Source organism: Schistocerca americana, chromosome 2 (assembly GCF_021461395.2).
Source record: "Schistocerca americana isolate TAMUIC-IGC-003095 chromosome 2, iqSchAmer2.1, whole genome shotgun sequence".
In the NCBI taxonomy this organism is placed as follows: Eukaryota; Metazoa; Arthropoda; class Insecta; order Orthoptera; family Acrididae; genus Schistocerca; species Schistocerca americana.
The window spans coordinates 798,706,353-798,734,000 of NC_060120.1; the positions used below are offsets into that span (position 1 = coordinate 798,706,353).

Genomic DNA, 27,648 nt, shown 5'->3' on the forward strand with positions numbered 1-27,648 from the left:
ACAAACAACATGAAATATGTATGGGATATCATAAAAAAGAAAACAAAAAAAAAAAAAATAGGGAAGTTTAACAGGAATAATATCTTGTTAAAGTAATGGAAGAGCTGTTTCCAATTTGAAGATTGGTTTGAACACCTCACTGCTTTTACTAGGCATGGTCTTGTTAGAGGTGCCACCTCATTGCCATTTCTACAGTTTAATGGGAACTCCAAACCATGGTGCAACTCAGCATTTTTCATGTCAACGAACATTACTAGAAGGGAAAAAAGTGACAAATGACTAATAAAAATCCTAGGGCTGACAAGAGATTGAACTCAAACTTTGGATCCATAATCTAGCACTTTGACACTGAACCATTGAACAAATACAATTAAAACATGATCACAAGTCCAATTGAAACATTAAATAATCAAAAGTCCAGGTAACCTACTGTCCCCACACCCTCCACTCAACAGGTTCCATTCTCTCTGTCCTATACCTCCTCCCATTTCATGTCCCCTCAGCCTCACTGACTGCTGCTCTCTGCCACCAACCTGCCAGTCTTTTGCCCTTCACTATTCCTCTCTTTTACTCTCCCCATTTCTCCTTCCCCCCTCCCTCCCTCCCTACGAGGCTCCCGATGCAGTGCCTGGCAGTCCTATCCTGTCACCTAGCCCCACACACTCTGCCTGGCAGCACTGGCTCCTCTGTCCCCACACACAGCCTACTGCTGTTTCTGGTGGATGGGACACAGTGTATTCTGGCTGAAGCAGACAGAGTGCAGATGTGTGTGTGTGTTTCTCTTTTCCTTTTTGAAGAAGGCTTTGGCTGGAAGTTCAGTGTGTAACAGTCTCTTCATTGTACCTCACTGCAGCTCAACATGTCATCTATACAGTGAGTAGCAATCTCCTTTTTACAATACTGTCAAATGAAACATCAATTTATTCAAAACCTACTTCACTAGAATAGCTTCATACTTAATATAAAGCAATATAAAGACACACAAACATCCAGTGGCAAAAACCTGTAAATTATCAATGTTTGTTAGTATTGTTAGCATTAAAAACAACAGAAAAAAACACAAAGAAAAACATACTCATCAGAAATTGATGGTATGCCAAGCATGATATTTCAGTTCTCTCTCCAAAATATAATCTACCTTCCATGCAACTGCTCACTACAATCAGGCATCTTTCCAGAAGTATTAAAACAACAATAGTAATACCTATTTACAAGAAAAGCAAAAAATGTCCTATATTCTTATTTTGGAGGTTGTATCATAACATGCAGATTATAATTATGAAATACTGCATTACAATAACGAATTTTTCTCAGATTTTATTAGCTTTTAAATTTTTTAAATTATTCCATGCACGTCATTATTCAGTAACTATGTTCATATTTGCTGTCATTATAGTTTTATTTAAGGAATAAAGTACATTAATTACACAGTAATAAGTCCTAGAAACAAAGCATTTCTGCTCTCTCTAATGTAATGTAGCACATGCACACAATTAACAGGAAAATGTGACAAAAAACGTTCATAGGAATTAGGGTGACGGTGAGTATGGATGATATTCAAGTACTGAAGCCATGAATTATATATACTTTAACTCTTTATTAACTCTTATACAAACAATGTAATTAGAACACCCTTTACAACCACCATAGGCATGAGACACTAGAACAACAGTGGACAGAACAAAAAGGCAATCATTTCCAAAAAGGCATACTTGTTCATTGTGTTTTTGTGCTGTATCAGTGGTCACTGTGGATTTTGGCAGTCTGTGCTGCCACAATTTTTATATGGCTTTTCAGAATTAATTCCAACTACTGTATGCATAAAATACACTGATGGTCCACGACATTATGACCCTGTTCACCTGAGACTGAGAGCCTTCTTGCTTGTTGCATTCATGTGACACAGTAAGGAAAGAATATAAGAGAAACAGAGATGAATGGGTAGTCATTATAGCAAAGACACAGACAAAAAGTGCAGAATTCCACTGATATAAGTGAATTTGATAAAGGTCAAATTGTTATGGCCCCGAGTCTGGGAATGAGAATCTCTGAGATGACGAAGATGGTTGGATGTTCACATATTACAGTCCTGAGCATCTGTGGAAAGTGACTGAAGGATGATGAAATAATGAGTAGGTCACATGGTACTGGATGCCCACGTCTCATCACAAAGCTTGGAGACTGGAGAATTGTCTGTTGTGTAAAGTAGGATAGGCAGTGATCTGAAGCACATCTGATGACAGAATATAATGAGGGTGCAGGCACATTTGTTTCAGAGCACATCATTCAAAGGCCATTGTTGAACATGGAACTCCACAGCACATGACCCCTAATTATTCCCGTCTGATTCAATGACATTGTCAATTAAGATTGCAGTGGCACAGCACCACTGAACTTTCACCGTGAATCGACAGACACAGGTTGCATGATCAAATGAATCACATTTCTTGTTACACCAGGGTGGTGGTTTTGTCCTCACACACAGTTGTCCAAGCGAGTGGCTGCTAGAAGCATGCTCTGCGCCATAGATGCAGCTGGTGGGGGCAGAGTTATGTAGTGCACTTCCATGGGACCTGTGATAGTAATCGAAGGCACCATGACAACTGTGTACTATGTGAACATTAGTGAGGACCAACTGCATTGCTTCATGCTCGATGTCTTCCCCTTCAGCAAAGACATCTTTCAGCAAGATAACTGTCCATGTCACAAAGTCAGAATCATGCTGCAATGATGTGATGAGCATGATAGTGAATTCACACTGATGTCTTGGCCACCAAATGCCCCCGACTTATATCCACTGGAACAAATATTGGGTGTCAGATGCACACACCCAAGTCACTGGCCCATAATTTATGGGAATTTCCTGATCTGAGCAGTGACGTACGGTGTTGCATACCTCCAGAAACCTACCAAGCACTTGTCAAATTCATGCCAAGCAGAACTGCTGCTGTATTCTACTTGAAAAGTGTTTTTGTGTGAAAATCCACAGACCAATACTAATATAGTATACTTCTGCATCAGTACAGCAATAGTAGAAAACTATACTTATGTCAACCTTTAGTTACAAAGATCATTAATGAGCAACAATATAATGAGATATTTGGAAAATGATTATTTCTTAAATAACAGGTTTATAATATTACATAAAAACTGGAAAATTCAATTTATTTCTTAAAGAATAAATATATAATGAAAGTATTTGTTTTGAAACATATGAAGTGTGCTTTTTCTTTTCAATATTTATAGTCACAAAAACTGTTTTAATCTATTTCTGAGAACAATATGGTCAAATCAACATCAAATACAAATGAAGTTTGAAAGGTATATTACTGGCAACTTTTGAGTGATGCCATATTACCCATAAATATTTTCTGTATTGCAAACCATGAAGAAATTTTCTCAGAATTTTAGCAAACTGGTAACATACTGATCTTATGTTCTGAAGGATTATAGGCAAAATCAAAACTGACCAGACTGATTCAGGGTGTCTGCACTTTGATTCAGGGTGTCTGCACTTCTTGTCTACTGCCTCAAAGAAATGCTGGGACAATTACTTCTCCTTCCCAAATCTTTTCTTTCAAATATAAATACACAAGGATATATCTATGCATCAAAATAGAAATGCGCAACAGACAACACTTATGTCAATGTAAGAAGAGAGGTTCCAGAACAGACTTGAGCACACTGGCAGATAATGGGAAGGGAGGACAACTGTCTTAAGAATGTAATCAGCACCCACACTAGAAAAACAAAAGGAAGAAAACATATGGTAGACTGTAATTAAATTATTTCCAGCAAGGATGTTCAGTGTTATGTATGGTACAGTGTTTCACAGTCAGATATATTGTGAAGTAAGATCACATGAAAACATCCACTAACATAAAAAGCTATAAAATTATATTCGACAAATGACATGGGAAATGTGCATAAGCAGTAAGAATTTTAACATCAAAAACAGTCAGGTCTTCAGTGAGAAAACAGATGTAAAGTCTAGAGGATTCTATGTAGGCATTAAATTGAAAAGCTATCCAGCATACAGTCTAGGGATGCAGCAGGACAGGATAAGAAGGAGATTAGAAACTTAAACATGAGTGACAGGTCAACAGGTGCAACTGTATAAATTTAAAAAATGTGAAGCAGCTTGAAAGGGCAGCTCAAGGAAATGGTGGCAAATGAGGAGAAGCTGAAGAAAAAAATAAGCAACATTAAAATTTACAAAATAAAAACAGATCAGAGATTGAAAATGAATTAGTCTGAAGACTTGAGAGATAGCGAGAGAATGGGAAAAGGGAAATAGCTGAAAACAAAGTGGAAGCCAAAAGATGTGATTAGGAGGAGCTTGGCTGAAGAGAGAAAAAAGATGTTTTATAACTTCCAAGCCTCTGTTGATAGTATTCAGGTTTGAAATGTGAGGTTCATTGTGAGCAACAGACTACGAGTAATAACTATCTTTGGTTGTACAAAATTTAAAAAAAAGGATAAAGTTTGCCACAACCTTGTTATTAGCAGGTGACATTAGTGGATTGCACTATAAAAACACAGGAAAGCATGTGAATTTTAAACTTTTCCTGTTGAATTGAATGTTGTATGAAATCTTGGGCTTACAGCTGATTGTCATTATCTGTGCTATGTGCGAACTAATCAAAGACTGATGAAAACTTCCTCTGTTCTGCAGTTTGTTAGCATGCTATATGTACTCTCCACATGCATTAACTTCATGGTGACAGACCGACCACAGAACCTGGCAGGCAGAGTCACTGATGGTGGAATTACACAACACAGCTGATATTGGCCTCCTTAAAATTCACAAAGAAGGTCTATATTTATGGACAACAGTAAGCAACATCAGTGTTCCTACATGTAGTTTACCTAAACATTTTGCTTCCTTTCTGTTTCTGAGACCATTGGCAGGAAGATGCTCACATTGTACACATGACATCGTGGAATTTATCTGATTGGCGGCTCTCCAGCTAAGCATTTTGGACCATTGCCTTTCTTAGATGTTTTGGTTACACAGAAGAATGATGGTTCCCTAGGGCATTAAGTTTCTTGTAAGCACACACACACTTGATGATTGTAAATACAATCATCAAGTTATCATCACCTGCCACAAATCATGGGTGCGCTTAAAACAATTGCACACAGAGCTCACACAGTCACAGACCCTGATAGTTTTCATAAAGTGCTCACCCATTTAAAGATGTTGTTCAGAGGAAATGGATATTCACTCAGCATATTAACAGGGGCTATCAGTTAATACTAAAACAAGGAAGCAAATAAATAGGAAAGCACACTGGCAAAATCTCTAGCATTTCTTCATTTTGTTGGTAATATTTAGTTTATGACAGCAAGAATCCTGTGCAAATTTCAGGTGAAAGTAGTTTTCCACAAATCATCTAAGATTACAAACTATCTGGGATCAGTGAAGGACAATAATTTGTTATTATTGAAAACTTGAATTTACTAAATACTTTGCCAATGTGGTATGGCCTAAATAGGCCAGACCAAGCCAACCATGGAAGAACAGTACACTGAGCATCAAAGCTGAACTCACCTTTCACAGCCAAGCACGTCTTTTAGGCACTGAACATTGTATCTACAGCAGACATTCAACAAATAATATAACAATAATGTCAAACTCAGCAGCATCTTTTGTGACTCCATTACTAGAAAATCTGTGGAAAAACACGACGCAAAATCCGATGAACTGATGTTGCAGCTACCAGTTGAACAAGGCATGGAACCCCAATATTTTCATGATTTGCTCTAATTGAAGACAACAGAGGACACTGACAGTTGTGGTGAGGGTCAATTCTAATAACAGCTGAGGTCCACAATTCCACCAGCGAGGGTGCTGTCCACCAAGTGCATGGTCACTCTGTTGCCACGATCATAAGTTATGCGTGGAATACACACAGTATGCTAATAAACTATGGAATGCGAGAAGTTTTCATCAGTATTCAGTGGCTCACATGAGGATGACTGGCAAGTGTCCAGTCAAAATATCATGCAGTGCAGTTAATGATGATAGGCTCCAAGCCTGAAATTTCTTTGAAAACAGAGAAACATGGTTTAACTGTACTGTGGGAAACATGGTTTAATTGTACTGCACTTATGTACCATAGCTATACATTAGTTTGCAACATATTACTTGCATTTTTAACGTGTTCACTACATTTAGATGCTGCCCACTTTTACAATCTCTCTAGATTACAAATGCAACAACTACTAGTTATATGGATATGAATTCTGCATAAGTGTAATGCATGTCTGGAAAGCAAATGCCTCACACAAAATAAACACATATTTGTTAATGAAACCTACATGCCATATCACACAGGCAAACCATTACCCTTCCACATAATTACCATTATATTTCAAGCATTTGGTAAGCTGAGGTATCAACTCTGTATAATACAAGGTCATGCCCCTGTTGCTACTTTCCTTGACCATTGATATTTGGAATTCTTCACCTACTATTACACTGAAATATTATCCACTGATGTGTTCTTCAAAGGGGAAAAAAATGAAGTCACATGGTGCTATGGTGGTATGGAAAGGAGGAAGGTTAGACTTTAGTGTTTCTCTGGCAGTGAGGTCATGAGAATAACTAAGGACAGGAAAGGAAATCAGTCATGTTATTATTCAAAGGAGCCATTCTGGTCTTTCCCATAAATGATTTAGGGAAATCATGAAAAACCAAAGTGCGTATGTTTCAACAGGGATTTATGGCTCTGTCCTCTCACATACAAGTGCAGTAGTATCTTAAAACTGCACCACCTCACCTGGTGCCTGGTTGATGCTATGGGAAAGATGGTTAAGAAGATACCAACAAAAATTTTTCAGATACTGAATCATTTTCTTGTGGCATGTGGCTGCTTACAATAAACACATTGTCTATAATAGTCATCCTCTCCTTTTGTTTTCAATGATCTGATGAAGCCTATTCACGGTCCCAAAATACCTTATAACAGTTTTGGTTAGTCAAAATATTGATCAGACACAGTTTTTGGTAGATATCAGTGGAATTATCATATTTCGCATTAGTGGCAGAACAGATGAGGATGCACATATCATACTAGGCAAAATCTGGAACTGTCAGCTTTAAGTTTAAACACAATTGTCACAAAAACACTGAAGTTACTAACTACCACTGTTGTCTGTTCTCTGTCCCAGACACTTATGTTCTTACAGGAGTATCAGCTTCACTATGACACATGTCTGCAGGAGTTGGAGACATTTCTCAACTTGTTGTTCCTGTGTAAATACCTGAAAATGTGTACAGAATTAGTTGGAAATGTTTGATGGCTGAGTATGTATATAGTTACCAGATCATGGATGAGCAGACAGTCCCACTCCACTAATTAAAATGTTTTAAAAATTGTGTCCCTAAAAATGCTGATATTTTTTCTTTATTTAGTGCAGTATTTAAAGGAATGTTTGTTACCCCCACCTCTACTTACTGACAAAAGCAGGAAATCATTTACTTACTAGTTTTAATGTTCTTGGCATTTTATGATGTGAATCGATATTTACTTATGGTGATATGATTTGTTGCAGCTTTTCTATGTCACTTGAAGAAAATGCTGTGATTGCACCTTACACATAGTTTTGCTTAATATATTGCCTATTCATTGTCTGCTTTAAACTAATGTTCAGTTACTAGTAAGTTTGCTGCCAATGATATAGTAAACTTCATTACCTGTATTCACCAAGTACATAATCTCCCATCTCATGAGACTTGACTGTCACCTTATTTTATCTGTCTGCTTTCCTAGTCCTGTTTACTACTTCATTCTCTTACATCTGATATAATTTGTTTATCAGAATGAGGTACTCTTATAACCACAACTGAACTGGCCTCTCAATGGGCTGTTTATTCTCTCTGTCTGTTTTTAACTAGGTACAGATATTGATAAAGATCTATCAATTACCAAACAATTTAAGCAAAAGTTGCCTTGTTGAGTATACAGTATTTTATGAGATTATTTTATAAAATCATTCAGAGTATTCGTGGTTTCATCTGTTTTATTCTTGAAAGTTTATTGCTTCAGTCTTCTTTATGTGCTGGAACACTGGAGGCAAAATTTTCTTTGATATGGGTGTCATCCTTTCATTTCCCTGAAATTTAAAATCACAATAATTACGCATTGATTAAATGCTGTAGACATATGCATACTTGCTGTGAAGAACACAAGTAGAAATTAAATATGAACAAGACTTTCTCCAGCAAACATCACCTTAACAAAACACCATGTGGAAACAGTTTATATGGTGTTGAGAGCCATGATGGTAATAGCATAGTTGAAGATGTTCTCAAGTAGAATATGACCCAGCAGATTAACCAGACTCATATTTTCCCCTTTCATATTACAAGCCATTACAATCATGAAAATCCTGTTCTCCAGCTTAAACTATGAACACCATCGAGAGTAAATATTTAATCTTCAAGATACATCCCACCATCATTTACAAAAGGAAACTGACTGTCTATTATTGATAGTGCAGGAAGCTGCAGCTATCCAATTATGTTGTTTAAAAGCACTCAAAAGCGAGTTGAAACTGGTGTGAACATCCTCTCCCAATGTTTACACTTTAAACATGCCTTATCAAAACTCTTCAGACCTGACAGATTAGTGTGCTATGACAGGATAATTGGAAGTACACTTGTAACATGTTGCACTTGGGATACTGGAATCTTGGCCCACCGGAAAGTGTACTGAAAGCAATAACCTGAGGAGATTTTGTCAGTGTGTTCATGCTCCACATATGCAGAACGTAATGAACTGATGTTACAAGAAATGAAAGACAATCTAAGTAATAATGTAACTGGAAGATAAAAAAATATACCTACCAAGTAGTTGCAAGAGAACACACACATTAAGAAAAAAAAAGTTTTCCTTTGTAAGCTTTTGGAGCCAGTGGCTCCTTCTTCCAACAGACGGGCTGAAGGGGAGGGAAGAGAGGTAAAGGAAAAGGACTGGAGAAGTTTAGAAAATGGGGTAGTCACCCAGAACCCCAGGTCAAGGGATACTTAACAGACAGGATGAGAAAAGTCTTTCCTTCTCATCCTGTCCTGTTAGTGACTTTTCTGAACTCTACCCCTTTTCCTAAACCTCTCCAGTCCTTTTCCTTCACCCTCCTTCCTTCACCTTCAGCCCTTCTGCCGGAAGAAGGAACCACTGGCCCCAAAAGGTTGCAAAGTAAAACCTCTTTTGTGTGTGTGTGTGTGTGTGTGTGTGTGTGTATTCTCCCATTGACACTTGGTGATTAGATTTTTTTTATTGATCCAATTAAATTGTATTTTCAAAAATGAGTATTTTCGTTACTAAACTAAGTGGTCCATGTCAACTGGTGTATTTCGTGTAAATATTGTGTGCACATTTTTCTTAACAATCAAAAGTAGGTATACAAATTTCTAGCACAGAACTTTTAATATTTTCTGAATACAAACCTCATAGCTGAAGGGTGAAAATATGCTGCTATGACATTTCAAAACTTTTGGCGTAGTTTCAAGTGTTACATTTCAGTGAATAATTGCATTAAAGCTGTGAAACATAGAGAGATGTTTCAATAGTTTGTATCACACATGTTCTGTACATTTTAAGTCATTTGATTTTATGTAAGTGACACTCAAGGTCATCCGTATATTTTTATGTATAAATAGTATATTGGAAACTGTAAGAGCACATGGAATGCCATCAATTTTCCTATGCTTACCAGAATTTTATTTGGAAATCACCGAAACTGAACAGATACTTGTGGAGGGACACAATTTAATAAAATATTATTTAATTGCATGACTGTATTGGTTGATTAATATTGTGCTGAACATTTCTTCAAATATTTTACAATGCTATGAAAATGTTAGGTGTTATTCACCATATAGTGGAGATGCTGAGTCACTGATAGGCACAACAAAAAAACTGTCAAACAAAGCTTTTGGCCAAATTGGCTTTCATCAGAATTAGACCACACACACACACACACACACACACACACACACAAACACACACACATATGTACAAATGCAACTCATACATACTTGACCACAGTCTCTGACTGCCAACACCAGACTGCGAGCAGTAGCACATGATGGGAGAAGCAAACTTGGTGGTGGTGGTGATAAGGAGAAGGCAGGGGTGGGGAGGGGGAAGGATTGCAGTGCAGGGGTGGGGGATGGTAAAGTGCTGCTTGTGGGAGCTTACAGGGCAAGGTGTAGAGAGGGTAGGGCAGATAGGTGAAGTCAGGAGGTTAGATAGAGGGCAGGTGGGGGGGAGGGGTTCTGAGGAAAAAGAGAGAAGGAAAAAGACTGTGACTGCATTGGTGCTATAGAGGGCTGTGTAGTGCTGCAATGGGAACAGGGAAGGGGATAGGTGGATAAAGCCTCAACCTTCATTAGCCAATGAAGGTTGAGGCTAGGACAGTTATAGGGCATATTGCAGAGGGAATTCTCACCTGCATAATTAAAAAAAGCTGGTGTTTGTGGGAAGGAACAGATGGCAAAGGCTGTGAAGCAGTCATTGAAATGAAGGTCATGTTGGGCAGCATGCTCAGCAACTGAGTGGTCCAGCAGTTTCTTGGCCATAGTCTGTTGCTGATCATTCATGCAGACAGGCTGCTTGTTGGTTGTCATGTCCACGTATACTGCAGCATAGTGGTTGCAGCTCAGCTTGTAGATCATATGGCTGGTTTCACAGGTAGCCCTTCCTTTGATGGGATAAATGATGCTTGTGAGCAGACTGGGAAGATGTATGGGAGAGGTCTTGCATATAGGTCTATTACAGGGGTATGAGCCATGATGCAAGGGGCTGGGAGCAAGGGCTGTGCAGGGATGGATAAGGATATTGTGTAGGTCCAGTGGGCGGAAAAATACTGCTTTGGGAGGGGTGGGAAGGATAGTGGATAGGACATTCCTCATTTGAGGGCAGAACAAGAGGTAGTCAAAACTGTGGCGGAGAAAATGCTAAGCTGCAACCACTGTGCTGCATTCTTTGTGGGCATGAAAACCAACAAGCTGTTTGTCTACATGAATGGCCACTGACAAAACAACCACTGACAAACTGTGGCCAAGAAACATGTGGACTATCCAGTCACTGAGCACACTGTCTAACATGACATTTGGCATTTCAATGACTGCTTCACAGACTATGCCATTTGGATCCTTCCCACCAACACCAGGTTTTGATTACTTCTCACTGTGTCTTGAAATAAGGCATGTCCTACCCACTATCATTCCTGCTCCCTCCACAGTGTTATTCCACCACCCACAGAACCTGCACAATATCTTTGTCCATCACCACACAACCCTTGCTGCCAATCCCTTGCCTAATGGACATATCCCCATATCAGGCCTCGATGCAAGACTTGTTCTGTACATCCTACCACCACCACCTACTCTACAAGAATCACCTAACCCATCAAAGGAAGGGCTACCTGTGAAACCAGTCATGTGATCTACAAGCTAAGCTGGAACCACTATGCTGCATTCTATGTGGGCTTAACAACTAGTGAGCTGTCTGTTCACATGAATGGTCACCAACAAACTGTGGCCGAGAAACAGCTGGACCACACAGCTGCTGAGCACACTGACATTCTTCATTTAAATGACTGCTTCATAGCCTGTGCCATCTGGATCCTTCCACCAACACCAGCTTTTCTGAATTGTGCAGGTGGGAATTCTCCCTCCAGTATATCCTATATTCCCATAACCTTCCTGGTATCAACATTTGTTAGCCATTGTCCTTTACCCACCTATCCTCTTCCCTTTTCCTTTTACAGCACTAGATAGCCCTCTATTCCACTAACACACCCACAGTCCTTTTACTTCTCTCCTTTACCTCTGAACCTGTCCCCACATCTCTTTCGCCCTCTGTTTAACCTCCCCACCTCTTCCCTGTATGCTCCACAAGGAGCACTTTTTGTTTATTTGTTAGTTTGCTGTCCATATAACAACGAGTTCTTGGACATTGTCATAGATTGTAGTTCATTTTTACGAAGGTTTAGTTAACACACATAAGTGCACACATTGATATAAATATTTCAGGTCAGAAATTATCATTTTTTAAATGCAAAAACAACCTTATGCCATATACACATTTAAAGACAAATATGTCTGCTTGTGTCTGTATATGTGTGGATGGATATGTGTGTGTGTGCGAGTGTATACCCGTCCTTTTTTCCCCCTAAGGTAAGTCTTTCTGCTCCCGGGATTGGAATGACTCCTTACCCTCTCCCTCAAAACCCACATCCTTTCGTCTTTCCCTCTCCTTCCCTCTTTCCTGATGAGGCAACAGTTTGTTGCGAAAGCTTGAATTTTGTGTGTGTGTTTGTGTTTGTTTGTGTGTCTTTCGACCTGCCAGCACTTTCGTTTGGTAAGTCACATCATCTTTGATTTTTGATAAATAAATAAAAGATTGAAAATGACATTATCTTGATCAGATTTTTCTGACACTACATTGTTCTGTGGGAAGGATTGAAAGTTTATATAGGAAATCTGCGAACTCTTTCAAAAAAATTTCTAGCCTTTTCGAGAAAAGAAATAATAGTGCAACAGACTGGTAATTTGCTACATCTTGTTTCTTTCCTTTCCTGAATAGCAGCTTGAGTTTTACGCTTTTAAACAACATGAAAAAGCTCCAGTTGACAGCGAATGGTTGCCTGTATTGTAGAGCTGTTTAACAATAAGGTTACCACAGCTCTTACTATAGAAATATGAGATGCTTTCAATGCCTGTATGATATGTAAACTTTAAATTTGTAATTATTGTTAAAATGTGTTTCTCATTAGTTGATTTTGAAAGAGAGAAGTAAATTTGTTTTTTAAGGACTCTGGTAATACATTATTACTAATTTTGAAAAGGATAGATTACATAATAGTTGATATTCCAACCTGGACTTTCCACTGTTTGACTGTTATTACTGATTTGAGTCCACTGACAAACTGCTCACTTAAATTTGAAAATTGCAGTGATACAATTTCTCTTCTTCTACTACTTCTTCTTATTCCTCTTCTTCAGCAGTAGAGACCATGATGGGCCTTCACTTCCTCAACAATCTGTGACCATGTGTCTCAGTTCTCTACTTTTGTCTTCCATCTTGCTAAGGCCAGCCATCTTGCACCTGGTTGGCCCTTCCTTCCTTGGAGCAAAATCTTCTTTCCGTTGCTCCTGTTGTCTGCCACCCTCTTCATATCATCTAACCAGTGTTTTCTCTAAGATTTAATAAGTTTTCAATATAATAGAGGGAAACATTCCACGTGGGAAAAATTATATATAAAAACAAAGATGAGGTGACTTACCGAACGAAAGTGCTGGCAGGTCGATAGACACACAAACAAACACAAACATACACACAAAATTCAAGCTTTCGCAACAAACTGTTGCCTCATCAGGAAAGAGGGAAGGAGAGGGGAAGACGAAAGGAAGTGGGTTTTAAGGGAGAGGGTAAGGAGTCATTCCAATCCCGGGAGCAGAAAGACTTACCTTAGGGGGAAAAAAGGACAGGTATACACTCGCACTCACGCACATATCCATCCACACATACAGACACAAGCCAGACACAGCTTGTGTCTGTATGTGTGGATGGATATGTGCGTGAGTGCGAGTGTATACCTGTCCTTTTTTCCCCCTAAGGTAAGTCTTTCCGCTCCCGGAATTGGAATGACTCCTTACCCTCTCCCTGAAAACCCACTTCCTTTCGTCTTCCCCTCTCCTTCCCTCTTTCCTGATGAGGCAACAGTTTGTTGCGAAAGCTTGAATTTTGTGTGTATGTTTGTGTTTGTTTGTGTGTCTATCGACCTGCCAGCACTTTCGTTCGGTAAGTCACCTCATCTTTGTTTTTATATATAATTTAATAAGTTTTACATTATATTTCCCTGTGTATAAGCTGTTGCAATTTTTGGTTGTTTCTTACTCTCCAGCCCTCTGGCTCTTTTTTAAGCTGTAGATCTGTTACAGTGTTTTTCCTTCAAATGCCCTTAGGTTTTTTTATATCCACTTCTATTATCGCCCACATTTCTGGTCCACACAATTTGTCTTCGACGCATAATTGTTATCCATGATTGTCTAACTGCATGACAAAAACGTGTGGGCTTTACTTGTCTGCTGTTTTGCTATTTTCTGTACAAGTTTTACTTTGTTATTGGCAGTTATAATATAATTCCTTTTTGCCACTTTGTTCACCTCACTGATTATTTTTTTAAGTACTGTCTTGTATGTTTTCAAAAGATCTTTGTTGCTGATGACAAAAATCACTGTGAAGTGAACCATCATATGCACAATACAATTTAAGACACAAAAATTATTTACCTGCACCCTTGGCCCCCTTGCACAGGGTTCAGATTGGAAATCATGACCAGCTCAAAAGAAATTTAAAAAGCACCTCACTAAACACTCCTACTAATTATTTATCATCTAGATTCAAGTTAATTCTTATTAGTTACATCACAAGTAGACTGCAGTGTCACTGTGAAGCTGTGTGACAAGTGTTTGTGTATTTTAAACAGGTTTCTGTTGTCACAAATGCAAATGACTATTTTCTTTGAAAAATACCAAAGTAATCAAGTACATGTCAGGCAGGTGATTGCCGATAAACAGCAACTATTCACTACAACTAAGGAATCAGCAGCTTGTTTCAAAATAGAGGCTTTCTTTCTTCTTTAATGGTGTGCATTTGGCTTGTATAATCACAAATACCATTAAGCAATATAATGATAGCTTATTGTAATGGAGGGACAGATTAAGTTTCTATTAATCGGTTGTATGTCATAAAATTCTACTAATGGAACTAAAATGGTATGGCATTAAAGGCATTGCTTTTGGATAGGTTGTGTCTTAACAGTAGAAAACAGAAGGTCACTTTAACAAATAATACAAGAGGAATAATGTTAAATTTAGAGTGGGGAAATATTAAATACTGTATGATGCAGGGCTCAGTTCTTAGCCTGTACATGTTTTTTGACCTACAAATTGATTGATTTGGGAAGACATTTCAAAAACTGTTATGTTTGCTGATGGCATAAGCATTCTGATAAAGAGTTCAAACACATCCATGTGAGATACAGTCAGTAGAATAATGGGACAGGCTTATAATCAATTCAGCAAACAGCTTAAAATTTAAGGTTACAAATTCTCATATTATGCAATTTGAAACAAATCAGAATTACTTACAGGTACCAGAATTAGACATCAATGAGTCTACTGTGCATACTTTCACTATTACTGTTTCTACACAGAGCTTTGCCCTCCACTTGTTTTATCACAGCCTATCCCTCTTCCACCTGCCTCTTCCTCACACCCTGTCCCTCATACAACTGCCTTCTCACAGCCTTTCCCTCATTCACCTGCCTCTTCACACCTTCTCCCTCTTCCACCTCACACTCTCTTTCTCTTCCACTTTGTAACAAATAAAAAATATAAAATAAAATAACAATAAAATATAATAATAATATGTAATAATAATAATTGTTAGTTTGGATAAGTAATTGAGGGATTAAAATTTTACGTCATGAATTTATCGAGCTTCGCACGTCCGAAGATGTGCGGAACGTAGCCAGGGCTCATTATGTATTTTTTTGTAGACAGAGTCTGATATCTGACCTCAGCTTCAGTATGAAAATGGAGTGACTAAAACTACTAAAACAAAGAAAAGCACACGATTAAATAAAACATATATTCATTTTAACATATACGTTACAATATAAATTACACTTACGTAAAATTCTAGATACATAATGGCAGATCATTCACAAATGAGAGCGACTTATTAATACTGCGCCTCTTTTCTGCTAATAAATATCAATATGGCTAACTGTGGAGCCGCACAAAATATTAAGTCCTTCTAGGACAACGAATGACATGAGAGTGTTGATGCCTACTGGCTGTGACAAGAGAGCGGTGTTAATTGCTTTATTTTGCATTCTCTTGTCTTAAAAAATCGATACATATAATCTAAGTTAACTAAATTAAATATTGTCTGTGCTCGAGTGCAAATGGTTCCTTAAAACTTGTATCCTCACACCCTCTTCCTGTACTAGCTGCCCACTACCTGTCTCCATTTTCCACCTGTCTCCTACACCTCCACCTTCTCTCTTTCCATCTCCTCCTCCCCCTCTCTCTGTCCATCTCCTTCCCTCCCCTCTCTCTCCATCTACTCCCCTCCCTTCTCTCTTTCTCTATCCTTCTCCCTACCCTCTCTGTCTATTTCCTCCTCCACCCTCTCTCTGTCCACCCCCTCCTCTCCCTCTCTCTGTCTATTTCCTATGTCACCCCACTCAAGTTGGATGTGGTTCTTACATCCACAGTACTCTTTTCCAGACAATAAGTACTTTGTGTATCAAGTTTGCTTGATTTCAGGTTATGATGAGATGTGGGACACACACACACACACACACACACACACACACACACACACACACATTCCATTTATACATTCTTGTCAGTTACTAAAGAGAAATAGGGTTCCTGACGAACTGTATTTATATCCATCTTTGCAATGTCTATATATTTAAAAACAATATATTTATAAGAAATTTAATTGTGGATAATACTTGCCTTACTTCAATAATGACCAACCACATTGTGTGTAAGAAATCAAAAAGCCATCCAAATTATTACAGAACACAAAATTGATACATAATCTGATAAAAAATCTGTCTTCAAAATTCCCACATTGATAGTCATTAACTTTTGGTAATTTATCATTCACTAGAAAGCTTCCTTTTGCATTGTATTGTGCACCTATGGTGGAATGTTTATAATTTTGAGTTATACGGTGATACAGACAGAAAGAGGGGAGGCAGAGAAAGAAAGAGGGGGAAGAGAAGACTGGCAGAGTGAGAGGGGAAGAGGAGATGTACAGAGATGAGGGAGGAGTGCATGTACAGAGAGGGGAAGGAGGTAAAGTACAGAGAGGGGGAGTGGGTACAGACAGAAAGAGGGGAGGAGGAGTTAGCCAGAAAGAGGGGGGAGGAGGAGATTGGCAGTGTGAGAGGGGAGGAAGAGATGGACAGAGATATGGGGAGGAGGAGTTGGACAATGATAGGGGGAGGAGGACATGGACAGAGAGGAGTAGGAGGTGATGTAAGGAGAGAGGGGATGGAGGAGATGAACAGAGAGAGGGGAGGAAGAGATGAACAGAGATAGGGGAGGAGTACATGGACAGAAAGGTAGAGGAGGTAATGTACAGAGAGGGGGAGTGTGTACAGACAGAAAGAGGGGAGGGGGAGATGGCCATAAAGAGGGGGGAGGAGGAAATTGGTGGAGTGAGAGGGGAGGAGGAGATGGACAGAAATATAGAGAGGAGGAGGTGGACAGAGATAGGGTGAGGAGAACATGGACAGAGAGGAGCAGGAGATGATGTAAGGGGAGAGGGGGTGGAGGAGATGACCTGAGAGAGGAGAGGAGGAGATGAACAGAGAGAGGTGGTAGAGGAGATGGCGATAGTGAGGGGGAGAAGGAAATGGACACAGAGCAGACAAGGGGTGGAGGAAATGGACAGAGAGGGGGGGATGAAGGACACAGTCAGAAAGAGGGGGGGGGGGAGGGAGGTGGCAAGAGAGAGAGAGAGAGAGAGAGAGAGGGAGAAGGATATAATCTCAGAGGGAGAGGAGGAGATGGACAGAGAGAGGATGGAGGGGGATATGGGTAGACAGAGCGGGAGGAGGTGATGGACAGAGACAGGAGTGTGAAGGAGATGGCTGGAAAGAGGAGGAAGGAGAAAATGGGTAGGGAGAGAAAGAGAGAGGATGAGGGAAGGAGAAGATGATGGACAGAAAGAGGGTGGTGGAGGAGGTAAGCAGAGAGAGGGGGAGGAGGAGATGGGGGAGAGGGGAAGGAAGAGATGGATGTAGAGCAGGTGGATGAGGATATGAACAGAGGGAGGGGGAGGCAGAGATGTGCAGACAGGGGGATGATGAGAAGGAGAGAGATAGGGGGAGGAGGACGAGGGAGGGGAAAGAGGAAATGGATGAAAAGGGGGAAGAAATGGGCAGAGTGATGAGGAGGGAGGAGGAGATGACAGACAGAAAGAAGATGAAAGCGGAAATGAGCAGAGAGAGAGAGGGACGAGTAGATAAATAGAGAGGGAAAGGAAGAGATACATGGAGAGGTGATGGAAGAAGGTGGTGGAAAGAGAGACATAGGAGGATGAGATTGACAGAGAGAACCTGGAGGAGGAGTTGCGTGGAGTATATGTGCCTTATTCATGTGCAGGCAACACCACAGGCATAAGGTTCTAGTTACTTTATAACTGCGGAACAGCTTAACAGGTTACACTATTGCTGTATGATTATTTTTGTGCGTTAGTCTCAACAAGAGACTGATCGGAAATACATTATTAAAGTGATGTTGCTGGCTGATAGGCAAGATTATTCTCTCACTTTATATAAAGAAAAAGTAATTTGTTGCTGTTTTGATTAAGAATGACAAATATGAATAGGAGCCTTTCCAATTAAGTCTCTTTGGTCATAAACATTTTACAAACTCATATATTACCACTGAAGAAACAATAGTGAGTATCTGACTCTGTGTGCATCTGATGCACATTGCCATTTTTGTTAAGGTTCTGTCTATGTTGGAAAGTACTTCTTGAGGCAAGAATTCGGTTGATAGAAATGGAACAGTATTTTACAAGACAAACTTTTGCCAAGAAAAAAATCATTGCTCAGTTGAACGTAGAATATGAATATGTAGATTGACACCAGCCAGTCATTGCTCCAATTTTCAATCCTCTGTATGATTTCCAGCACTTTGATACAGAATTCTGGCGTTGAAACCTCCCTATAAACAGTAGTGAATCACCTGCAAACATTGACACGTAACCTCTGATATCCCACACTGGCACTGAAACCTCCCTTTAAACAACAGTGAATCACCTGCAAACATTGTCACGGAGCTTCTGACACTCCAGTTACACTAGCTTTTATTATTTTGCTGGTATGCAGCAATTACAACTTTTTTTACCTTGTTCTTACAAAATATTCTTTCAGCTATATTTTCATTGTAAACAACTGGAAATTTATCGTTCCCATGGTAATAGCAAGTTCACTGAGACAAGTATGGCAACTGACAAAAAATCTGAAAAATTGGAAGTCAGTTATGTGGTATTGTTTCTTCACTGGTGATATATTATATGCATTATTAAGGTGTACTTGCAAGTTTCATAATGCACATTACCAACCGGTGACAGTATGTAACCTCGCAGGAGCCTCCGCAACTCTGTGTTCTGGTGTTGGAGTTGCTGAGTTTCTACGTTCAGTCGATGACGTTCTGAAAATAAACCAAAGATGTTTTGAAACTGGGAAGAAAATGACTTTTTGCCAGCATATTGGTAATTGTGTTTCTTGCTGCTACAGATTCTAAATTTAGGTTAAGCAATAAAACACCTCTATATATACTGAAAGATCGCTGGATGGTTATCTTAGCAAATTGTTAAGCTGATTACATGGGCAAATAATATGTCATACATAGTGCTTGTCTGTGATTGAGAAATGAATACATATGCAAATGCATACAAATGATTTGCTTTGAATCTGTTGTATGCCTGTTCAACTATCATCTATATTAAGTCTAGTATGGGTAATTTGGACTCTTGATCAGTGTGCTTGTTTCATTAGCAAATATTACAGTTTTTGAGTAGTTTTTCAGTCACTGCAAAATTATTTATGTAAATCAGGAACATGAACATTCTTACCTGGCTCTTCACTGTTATATCACTACATTAAGAAGTAGGTTTGTTTCATATAGTGCAAGTTGTAAATGTGACTCCCTGTTTTCTACAAAAAAGGTAAGCCTCCATCAGTGAGAGAAGGGTACAACTAATGCCATCACTTTTTAAGTCCCCTCATAAAACTTTATTGTCCACAGAGTCAAAGACTCAGGTAATGTTACAGAACACAGCAGGTGCAGCTTGATGGTTTCCATACTGAGACAATCTGTGGCATTTACTGACCAGAACTATGCTGCCAGGGTTTTCTAAAAAGTTTATAGACTATATCTCCTTCTCTTCTTGAGATCAGCTACTAAACAACATCAAAAGATATCTGCAAGATAAGATTTATTTATTTATTCCACATGATCTGATGGTTCACAGTGTGTTGCAGATGTCGGAAAATATCAGTTAGCATTGTTAACATATAGTATCCTAATGTATTATATTGCTCAATGTTTTCAATTTAACACAGATAGCAAGATTACTGTTCTAAGTATTCATTTACAGAGTAAAGACAGTGACACAACAAATATGACTGCACAGCTTTGCTAAATTTTATGTTGTCTTCGATGGACTTCATACTAGTGGGAAGATTGTTGAACAGTTGGAGGCCCATGTGGAAAGCTCCCTTTTCACACAGTTGAGTGTTTGTATGAAAAACAAGCAGATTTGAGTTTTTTCTGGTGTTGAGATTATGTATTTCATTATTTTTTACAACTCTAGAGTCAGTTGGCACTATGTGACTTCTGAAAAATTTTAGAGTCTCGAGAATGTATAGGCAAGGCAGTGTAAGGATTTCCAACTTTCTGAAGATGGGTTTGCAGGAGTCTCTGGGTTTGCTCCTAGCAATAATCCTCATTGCTCTCTTCTGGATTTTGAACGTGCTCAGGGCAGTTGGAGAATTTCCCCAGAATATCACATCATATTTTAGGTTGGGCTTGTATGTAAGTGTAGTACACGCTGGTTAATGCTTTCAGGCTAGCACATGATTTCAGTACACTCAATGCATAACAGCCAGTACTAATTCTGGCATTTACTTTTCCTGTATGTGTATTCCATTTCAGGTTATCTTGAACCCACAGAGCAAGGAATTTGAAAACAGTGTCGGTATCTATTGGCTGGTTATTTTCAGTGACAGGAGGCTTTTTGTGTAGTTTGAAAGTTTATGGAAGCTGTCTTTTTGGTGCTGATAGTTAATCTGTTGATTTTAGCCCAGTTGCTGAGTTGTTCAGTGGCCAAGTTCACAGCTTTTTGCACAGCCTCTGTATTCTTCCCTTTGAGGAGTACAGTTGTGTCATCAGTAAATATTGTTTTGTGTGCATCTACATTCAGGCTCAAGTCATTAATATGCAGGAGGAAAAGTAGGGGTCCCAATACTGAGCCCTGTGGCACATCCTGCTTTACAGTTTTATTACTTGATAGGATTTCAGTTACTGAGTTGATATTTCCTGATATTTTATTACAACACATTATACAAAAATTGTGATAACCCGTGGTTACCCCATCCCACCAACACCACACTGTTCATCAATGTTCAGTAGGATGTGAGGTTCCAACCCCTCATGTGTTATTCAATCACCCCATGCTGGCTCACTGTAGCTAACTTCAGCTGCCAGAAGGTGCCATTTTTAGACAGTGCTGAGAGCAGTACATGAGGAGCAGTGTGTGTGGCTGCTGCCCAAAGCCACCAGAAGGAAACATCACACGTCATTAGTGGACCAGCTTCTTTCTCATTCTGTAATGGCTTATTCTGTAGCTAACATGACTCTGCTCATACATCATTGTATGTCAAACTGGTACCAACACAGCTATCTACAAGGACAATACATTGAACACGTTTTTGGTGTTGGCATTACAGTGGTTGTGGCTTTCTCAATTGTGTGTGTTACTACATAAATGGTGATGAATAAGACCCATTCTTCATGTGTTTGATTCAAAAGTGTGGCAATGTCAACCAGTGTACACTTGCAGGTCATTCTGCAGAGATTATTACAGCAGCAAGTGGAAAACCAGCAGTGCTTGGAAATGCAGCAACAGGAACACATGCCCATGCTGTACAGGGTGTCGATAGGTGTGTTAAAAAGGCATGAAACTTTGCTAGGCTACCCACCTCCATTCCCTGCTTACAAAAAAGCTACAATCATATGAAAAATGCCTACAGCAACAATTCACAGGCATGAAGCCTGCCAACTCTAATAAAGATCTTTTTTTGTCATGGAGCTCCCTGCAAATATATAATTTGTTAGGGATGTCAGCCCCTCTTCAGGATCCTGTGTCTCTTGTCATTTGACAAAATGTGTTGTTTGGTGAATTCTTATTCACATGCATGCTCACATGATTTCTGTGAGAGTGAAGTTTTATCAGTGCAGAAGGTGACCCCATCAATCCTGTCACACTTTGGCAGTGAAATTACATGAGTTAAGTCACTGGTGTCGTTTTCTTACTGCTAAATATTAGGAATAAATGATGATATTATGGTCAGAGATGTTACCTATGTTTACATCTACACAGATACTCTGCAAATCACACTTAAATGCTTGGCAGAGGTTCATTGAACCAATTTCACAATAATTCTCTTTTATTCCACTCTTCAATAGAGTACAGAAAAAACAAACGCCTGTATGTTTCAGTGTGAGCTCTGATTTCTCTTATTTTATTATGATGATCGTTTCTCCCTACGTAGGTTGGTATCCACAAAATATTTTCGCATTTAGAGGAGAAAGTTGGTGACTGAAATTTTGTGAGAAGATTATGCCGCAACAAAATAGCCTTTGTTTTAATGGTGTCCATCCCAAATCCTGTATCACGTCTATGACAGTTTCTCCCCAATTTCGTGATAATACAAAACGTGCTGCTATTCATTAAACTTTCTCGATGTACTTCGTTGATCTGATAAAGATCCCAGACCACACAGCAGTACTCCAAAAGAGGATGGACAAGGATAGTATAGGCAGTCTCTTTAGTAGATTTGTTGCAACGTCTAAGTGTTCTGCCAATAAAATACAGTCTTTGGTTTGCCTTCCCCACAACATTTTCTGTATTTTCTTTCAAATTTAAATTGTTCATAATTGTAATTCCTAGGTATTTAGTTGAATTTATGGCCTTTAGATTAGACTGATTTATTGTGTAATTAATGTTTAGCAGATTTCTTTTAGCATTCATGTGGATGGCCTCACACTTTTCATTGCGTAGGGTCAATTGCCAAGTTCTGAACGTTCAGATATCTTTTCTAAAACATTTTGCAATTTGTTTTGATCTTCTGATGTATTTACTAGGTGATAAATTACAGCATTATCTGCAAACAACCTAAGACAGCTGCTCAGACTGTCTCCTAAATCATTTATATAGACAAGGAACAGCAAAGGATCTATAACACTATCTCAGGGAATGCCAGAAATCACTTCTGTTTTACTCGATGCCTTTCTGTCAATTACTATGAACTGTGATCTCTCTGACAGGAAATCACAAATCAGGTCACATAACTGAGATGATATTCCATAAGCACACAATTTCACTACAAGCTGCTTGTGTGGTACAATGTCAAAAGCCTTTTGGAAATCTAGAAATACTCAATCAATTTGAAATCCCTTGACAATAGCACTCACCACTTTGTGTGTGTAAAGAGCTAGTTGTGATTCTCAAGAATGATGTTTTCTAAATCCATGTTGACTGTGTGTCAATAGGTAATTCATAATGGTCAAACACAACATACACTTTGTGATCAAAAGTATCCAGATGTCCCCCAAAAAAACCCAAAAACATATTTTTTTCATATTAAGTGCATTGTGCTGTCACCTACTGCCAGGTACTCCATATCAGTGACCTCAGTAGTCATTAGACATCGTGAAGGAGCAGAATGGTGTGCTCCGTGGAACTCATGGACTTCGAACGTGGTCAGGTGATTGGGTCTCACTTGTGCCATATGTCTGTACGTGACATTTCCACACTCCTGAGTATCTCTAGGTCCACTGTATCCAAAGTGATAGTGAAGTGGATGTGTGAAGGTACACATACAGCACAAAAGCCTACAGGACTGGCCTGCACAGAGTACTGACGTGAATCCTATAGAACACCTTTGGGATGTTTGGAATGCCGACTTCATGCTGGGCCTCACTGACCAACATCGGTATCTCTCGTCAGTGCAGCACTCCATGAAGAATGATCTCCCATTCCCCAAGAAACCTTACAGCACCTGACTGAATGTATGCCTGCAAGAGTGGAAGCTGTCATCAAGGCTAAGTGTGGGCCAACATCATATTGAATTCCAGCATTATTAATGGAGGGTGCCACGAATTTGTGTCATTTTCAGCCAGGTGTGTGGATACTTTTGATGACATAGTGTAAGTTCCAAAATCCTGCTGCATATCAACATTAATGATATGGACCTATAATTTAGTGAATAACTCCTATTACCTTTCTTGAATATTGGATGACCTGTGCAACTTTCCAGTCTTTGGGTATGGAACTTTTGTCAAGCAAGCAGTTGTATATGATTGCTAAGTGTGGGGCTCTTGCTTATTTTTGGAGGATTTGGGGGCTACAATATTCAATCTTGCTACAACAACTATGTGTTCATTAATCCATGTATCTGTTTTGATGCTCATTATTGACTCATTATTATTTGTTGCTAAGGGATCAAGTGTATTTTCACAACTGTTAGCTCTTTGTCTGGGCTCATGAACTAACTGCTCAAAATAATTTTCAGAGAATGTGTTTAGCACAATTTTGGATGATGTTTTATGTGTATCTATGGAATTAAACATTGATTTTCACCAACATCAAAGTCACCATCAACTATAATTGTATGAGTTGGGTGTGTGTTTGATATTAAACTCAAGTTTTCTTTGAACCCTTCAGCAATTGTATCATCTGAGTTGGGAAGTCGATAAAAGGATCCAATTATTATTTTATTCTGGTTGCCAAGAATGACCTATGCCCATACTAAGTAACAGGAACTATCAGCTTCAATTTTGCTTCAAGATAAACTACTTCTCACAGCAACAAACATGCCACCGCCAACTGTGTTTAGCCTATCCTTTCAGAATACCATTGTGTTCTTTGCAAAAACTTTGGCTGAATTTATCTATGGCTTTAGCCAGCTTTCAGTGGCTATAATGATTCGAGCATCAGTGCTTTCAACTAGTGCTTGGAGCTCTGGTACTTTCCCTACACAGCTACGACAATTTACGACTGTTACATTGATGGCCCCTGTGTTCGATCTGCACCCTTTGTGACTGAAGCCCCTTTTGTATTTCCCCAAGATCCTCTAACCTAAATAGCTGCCCAGCCCATGCCACATAGCCCTTGCTACCTGTGTAGCAGACTCCTGCCTGTAGTGGACTCCTGACCTATGTGGCAACCCCTGATATGGAAGTTCGTCAAAGGGAATTGTAATTTCAAGCTCTCTCTCTTGAAGAAGTAATCAAGACAGTGTGAGCATTTGAAGTTTCTTGCGTCACCAACCATCAATTAGATTCATGGGCTGACATAGCCCCTGTCGATTCAGACACACATGGGTGTTATGGCAATGCAGCATTTTCAGCAGCCACGCATCACAAAAATCTGATTGAGGTGGAAAAATTTCCACAAGCCCCTGTCCTCCTTGTTTGTGCTGCATGACTGACTGGCTTGATCACAATGTTGAATATTGTGCCATGTGTGTAATAAGAAAGGTCATGTTGCATCTAAGTGCTATAATCACTCAACTTCCACTGTGCCTCTCACATCTCAACCTACGGACATTAGTGTTGTTAGTCAAGTATGTAAAGATATTGCAACTGTTACTAATGAACTGTTCATCTGTGTGCATGTTAATGGGACCCCTTATGACTCCAAATTGGTATGCACACAGTGACCTCGCTATTGAATTTTAATACTTATCTCCATGCTGGTTCTACACCACTGTCGGCTACATAATGCTGTCTTGTCAGTTACAATAGACAGCAGATTTCTATTCTTGGCCAGTTTACTGTGGAAAGAACATACAACGTGGTGGTTTGAACAGTGACATTTCTGGTGGTGGACACTGCATGTGATTTTATTGGTTTGGATGCTTCAAGGGCTTTTGTATTTACAGTCTCCAATTCCATTCATTTTATGTCAGATTTTGTGCCTTAACAAGAGCTCTATGATTTGTGCAAGGAATATACTGCCTTTTTCTTAATGGGACTCACCAAAGCTACTGATTATGTAGTGCACATCACTCTCAAATCTATGGTGCAACGCCATTTTTTCTGTGCCAGTTCTGTAGCACATGCACATTGTGCTCAAGTGAAGGAAGAAATTAGACAGGCTGATAGCTTTAGGCATCATGGAAACTGTTTCATCCAATCAATGGGACACACTGACAAGAAACTGATGAGCAAACTCCTTGTTTGTGGAGACTTTAAGGAAATGGTTAATTTGTAGTCCATGGTTGATACACACCCCAATCTTTGCCTGCATGAACTTTAAGACAAAGTTGGCATTTGGACAATATCTTTCAAAACTGAATTTGTTAGAATGAGATCAGCTTCTTGTTGTTAATATCCCATACATCTCTACAGGTACAACCAATTGGTTTTTGGCATTGCAAATGTGCTGGCCATTTTTCAATGCTATTTGATGCAACTTACCCAATGGATTCCTCACTGTATCAATTACTTACCCAATGGATTCCTCACTGTATCAATTACTTCAACAACATTGTCATTTCTGGTCACATCACTGAGGACTATCTTTGTAACCTTTGTCTTTTGTTTCAGACCTTGAGTGAAGCTGATCTCAAGTGCAATTTGGAAAAGTCAAGTTTCTTCCAATCCTCTATAGAATACGCGGGACAAAATATTTCTTGTTGGTGGTTTCAACTAACAAACAGTCACATAGTGGCTATTGTGGCCTTTTGGCACCCTATATATGTGAAAAAGCATTCTTAGACAAAGTTGTGTATTACCATAAGTTCCTTCCACAGCCAGCTTCAGTTGCCTATCCTCCAAATCAACTGCTTAAGAAAGATACAGTGGTTGAATGGATATCCACCTGTGACCATGCATTCAAGACAATGAAGGATGGTTTGTGTTCTCCTCTGTACTCGGCCACCTATCAGCCCAGGCTCTAACTTGCACTTTCAAAGGATGCATTTCAATATGGTGTGGGGGCTGTGTTGTCACAACAATGTGCAGGTGGTTCAGAACAGCCCATTGATTTTGTGTGAAAAATGCTTTATGATCCACAGAAGAATTACTATTGAATAGACAGAGACAGAGGCTCTTGTTATTATTTATGTTATTAAGAAGTTTCATGTGTTTCTCTACAGTGTTAAGTTTATTTGGTGACTGATAACGAGCTGTTAGTGTCTCTCTTTAGACCCATGAAACACTCACTGGACAAGATAGCCCTGTTCCTTAGTAGATATAATTACAAGATCCATTTCTAACCAATGATTCAGCATTCAAATGTAGATGCTCTTTCATGTTTACTGATGGGATTTGACCCTGGTTCCAATCAGGAAGAAGTACTAGGTTTTTAGCTCAATGAAGAAACTTGGTGGACAGCGGGTGGATTACCTATTGCCAGTTCTCCCATTGCTCAAGCTGTTGCTGCCAACTGTGTTCTCTATCAAGTGTGACACTATGTTCAACAAAGATAGCCTGAGTGACCTTACGCTTGTGCATCAGGTCCTACCCATAGTCATTTTCTGATATGGCACACACTTACTCTTGTCAGTGGCATTATATTGTTGTCCACAGAAAATGCTGTTCCATGGTGATCATTGCAGCATCCCTCCAGCACAACATCCTTCATCTTCTGCATCAGAATCATTGGGAGCACCTCATACACAAAGATGCTGGCTCGCCACCATATATACTGCCCTGTAATTGCTCACGAGATTGAACATTTCATTACTGCTTGTTCTAAACGTTCAAGTCAGGTCATCAGGCCACTCCCCAGCAATGTTATT

General features: G+C 39.3%; 1 protein-coding gene across 1 annotated transcript in view; it reads right to left on the reverse strand.

Annotated features, from left to right (window-relative positions):
• Positions 1-7,960: 7,960 nt before the first annotated feature.
• Positions 7,961-27,648, reverse strand: part of LOC124594445 (dynein regulatory complex protein 1) — a 326,671-nt gene continuing 306,983 nt past the window's right edge. Inside the window, exons 24-25 of the mRNA XM_047132821.1 lie at positions 19,179-19,267; positions 7,961-8,121 (exon numbers count right to left, since the gene is read on the reverse strand). Coding sequence (XP_046988777.1) covers positions 8,029-8,121; positions 19,179-19,267 — 182 coding nt within the window. The 3' untranslated portion in view covers positions 7,961-8,028. The remainder of the gene's footprint in view (positions 8,122-19,178; positions 19,268-27,648) is intronic.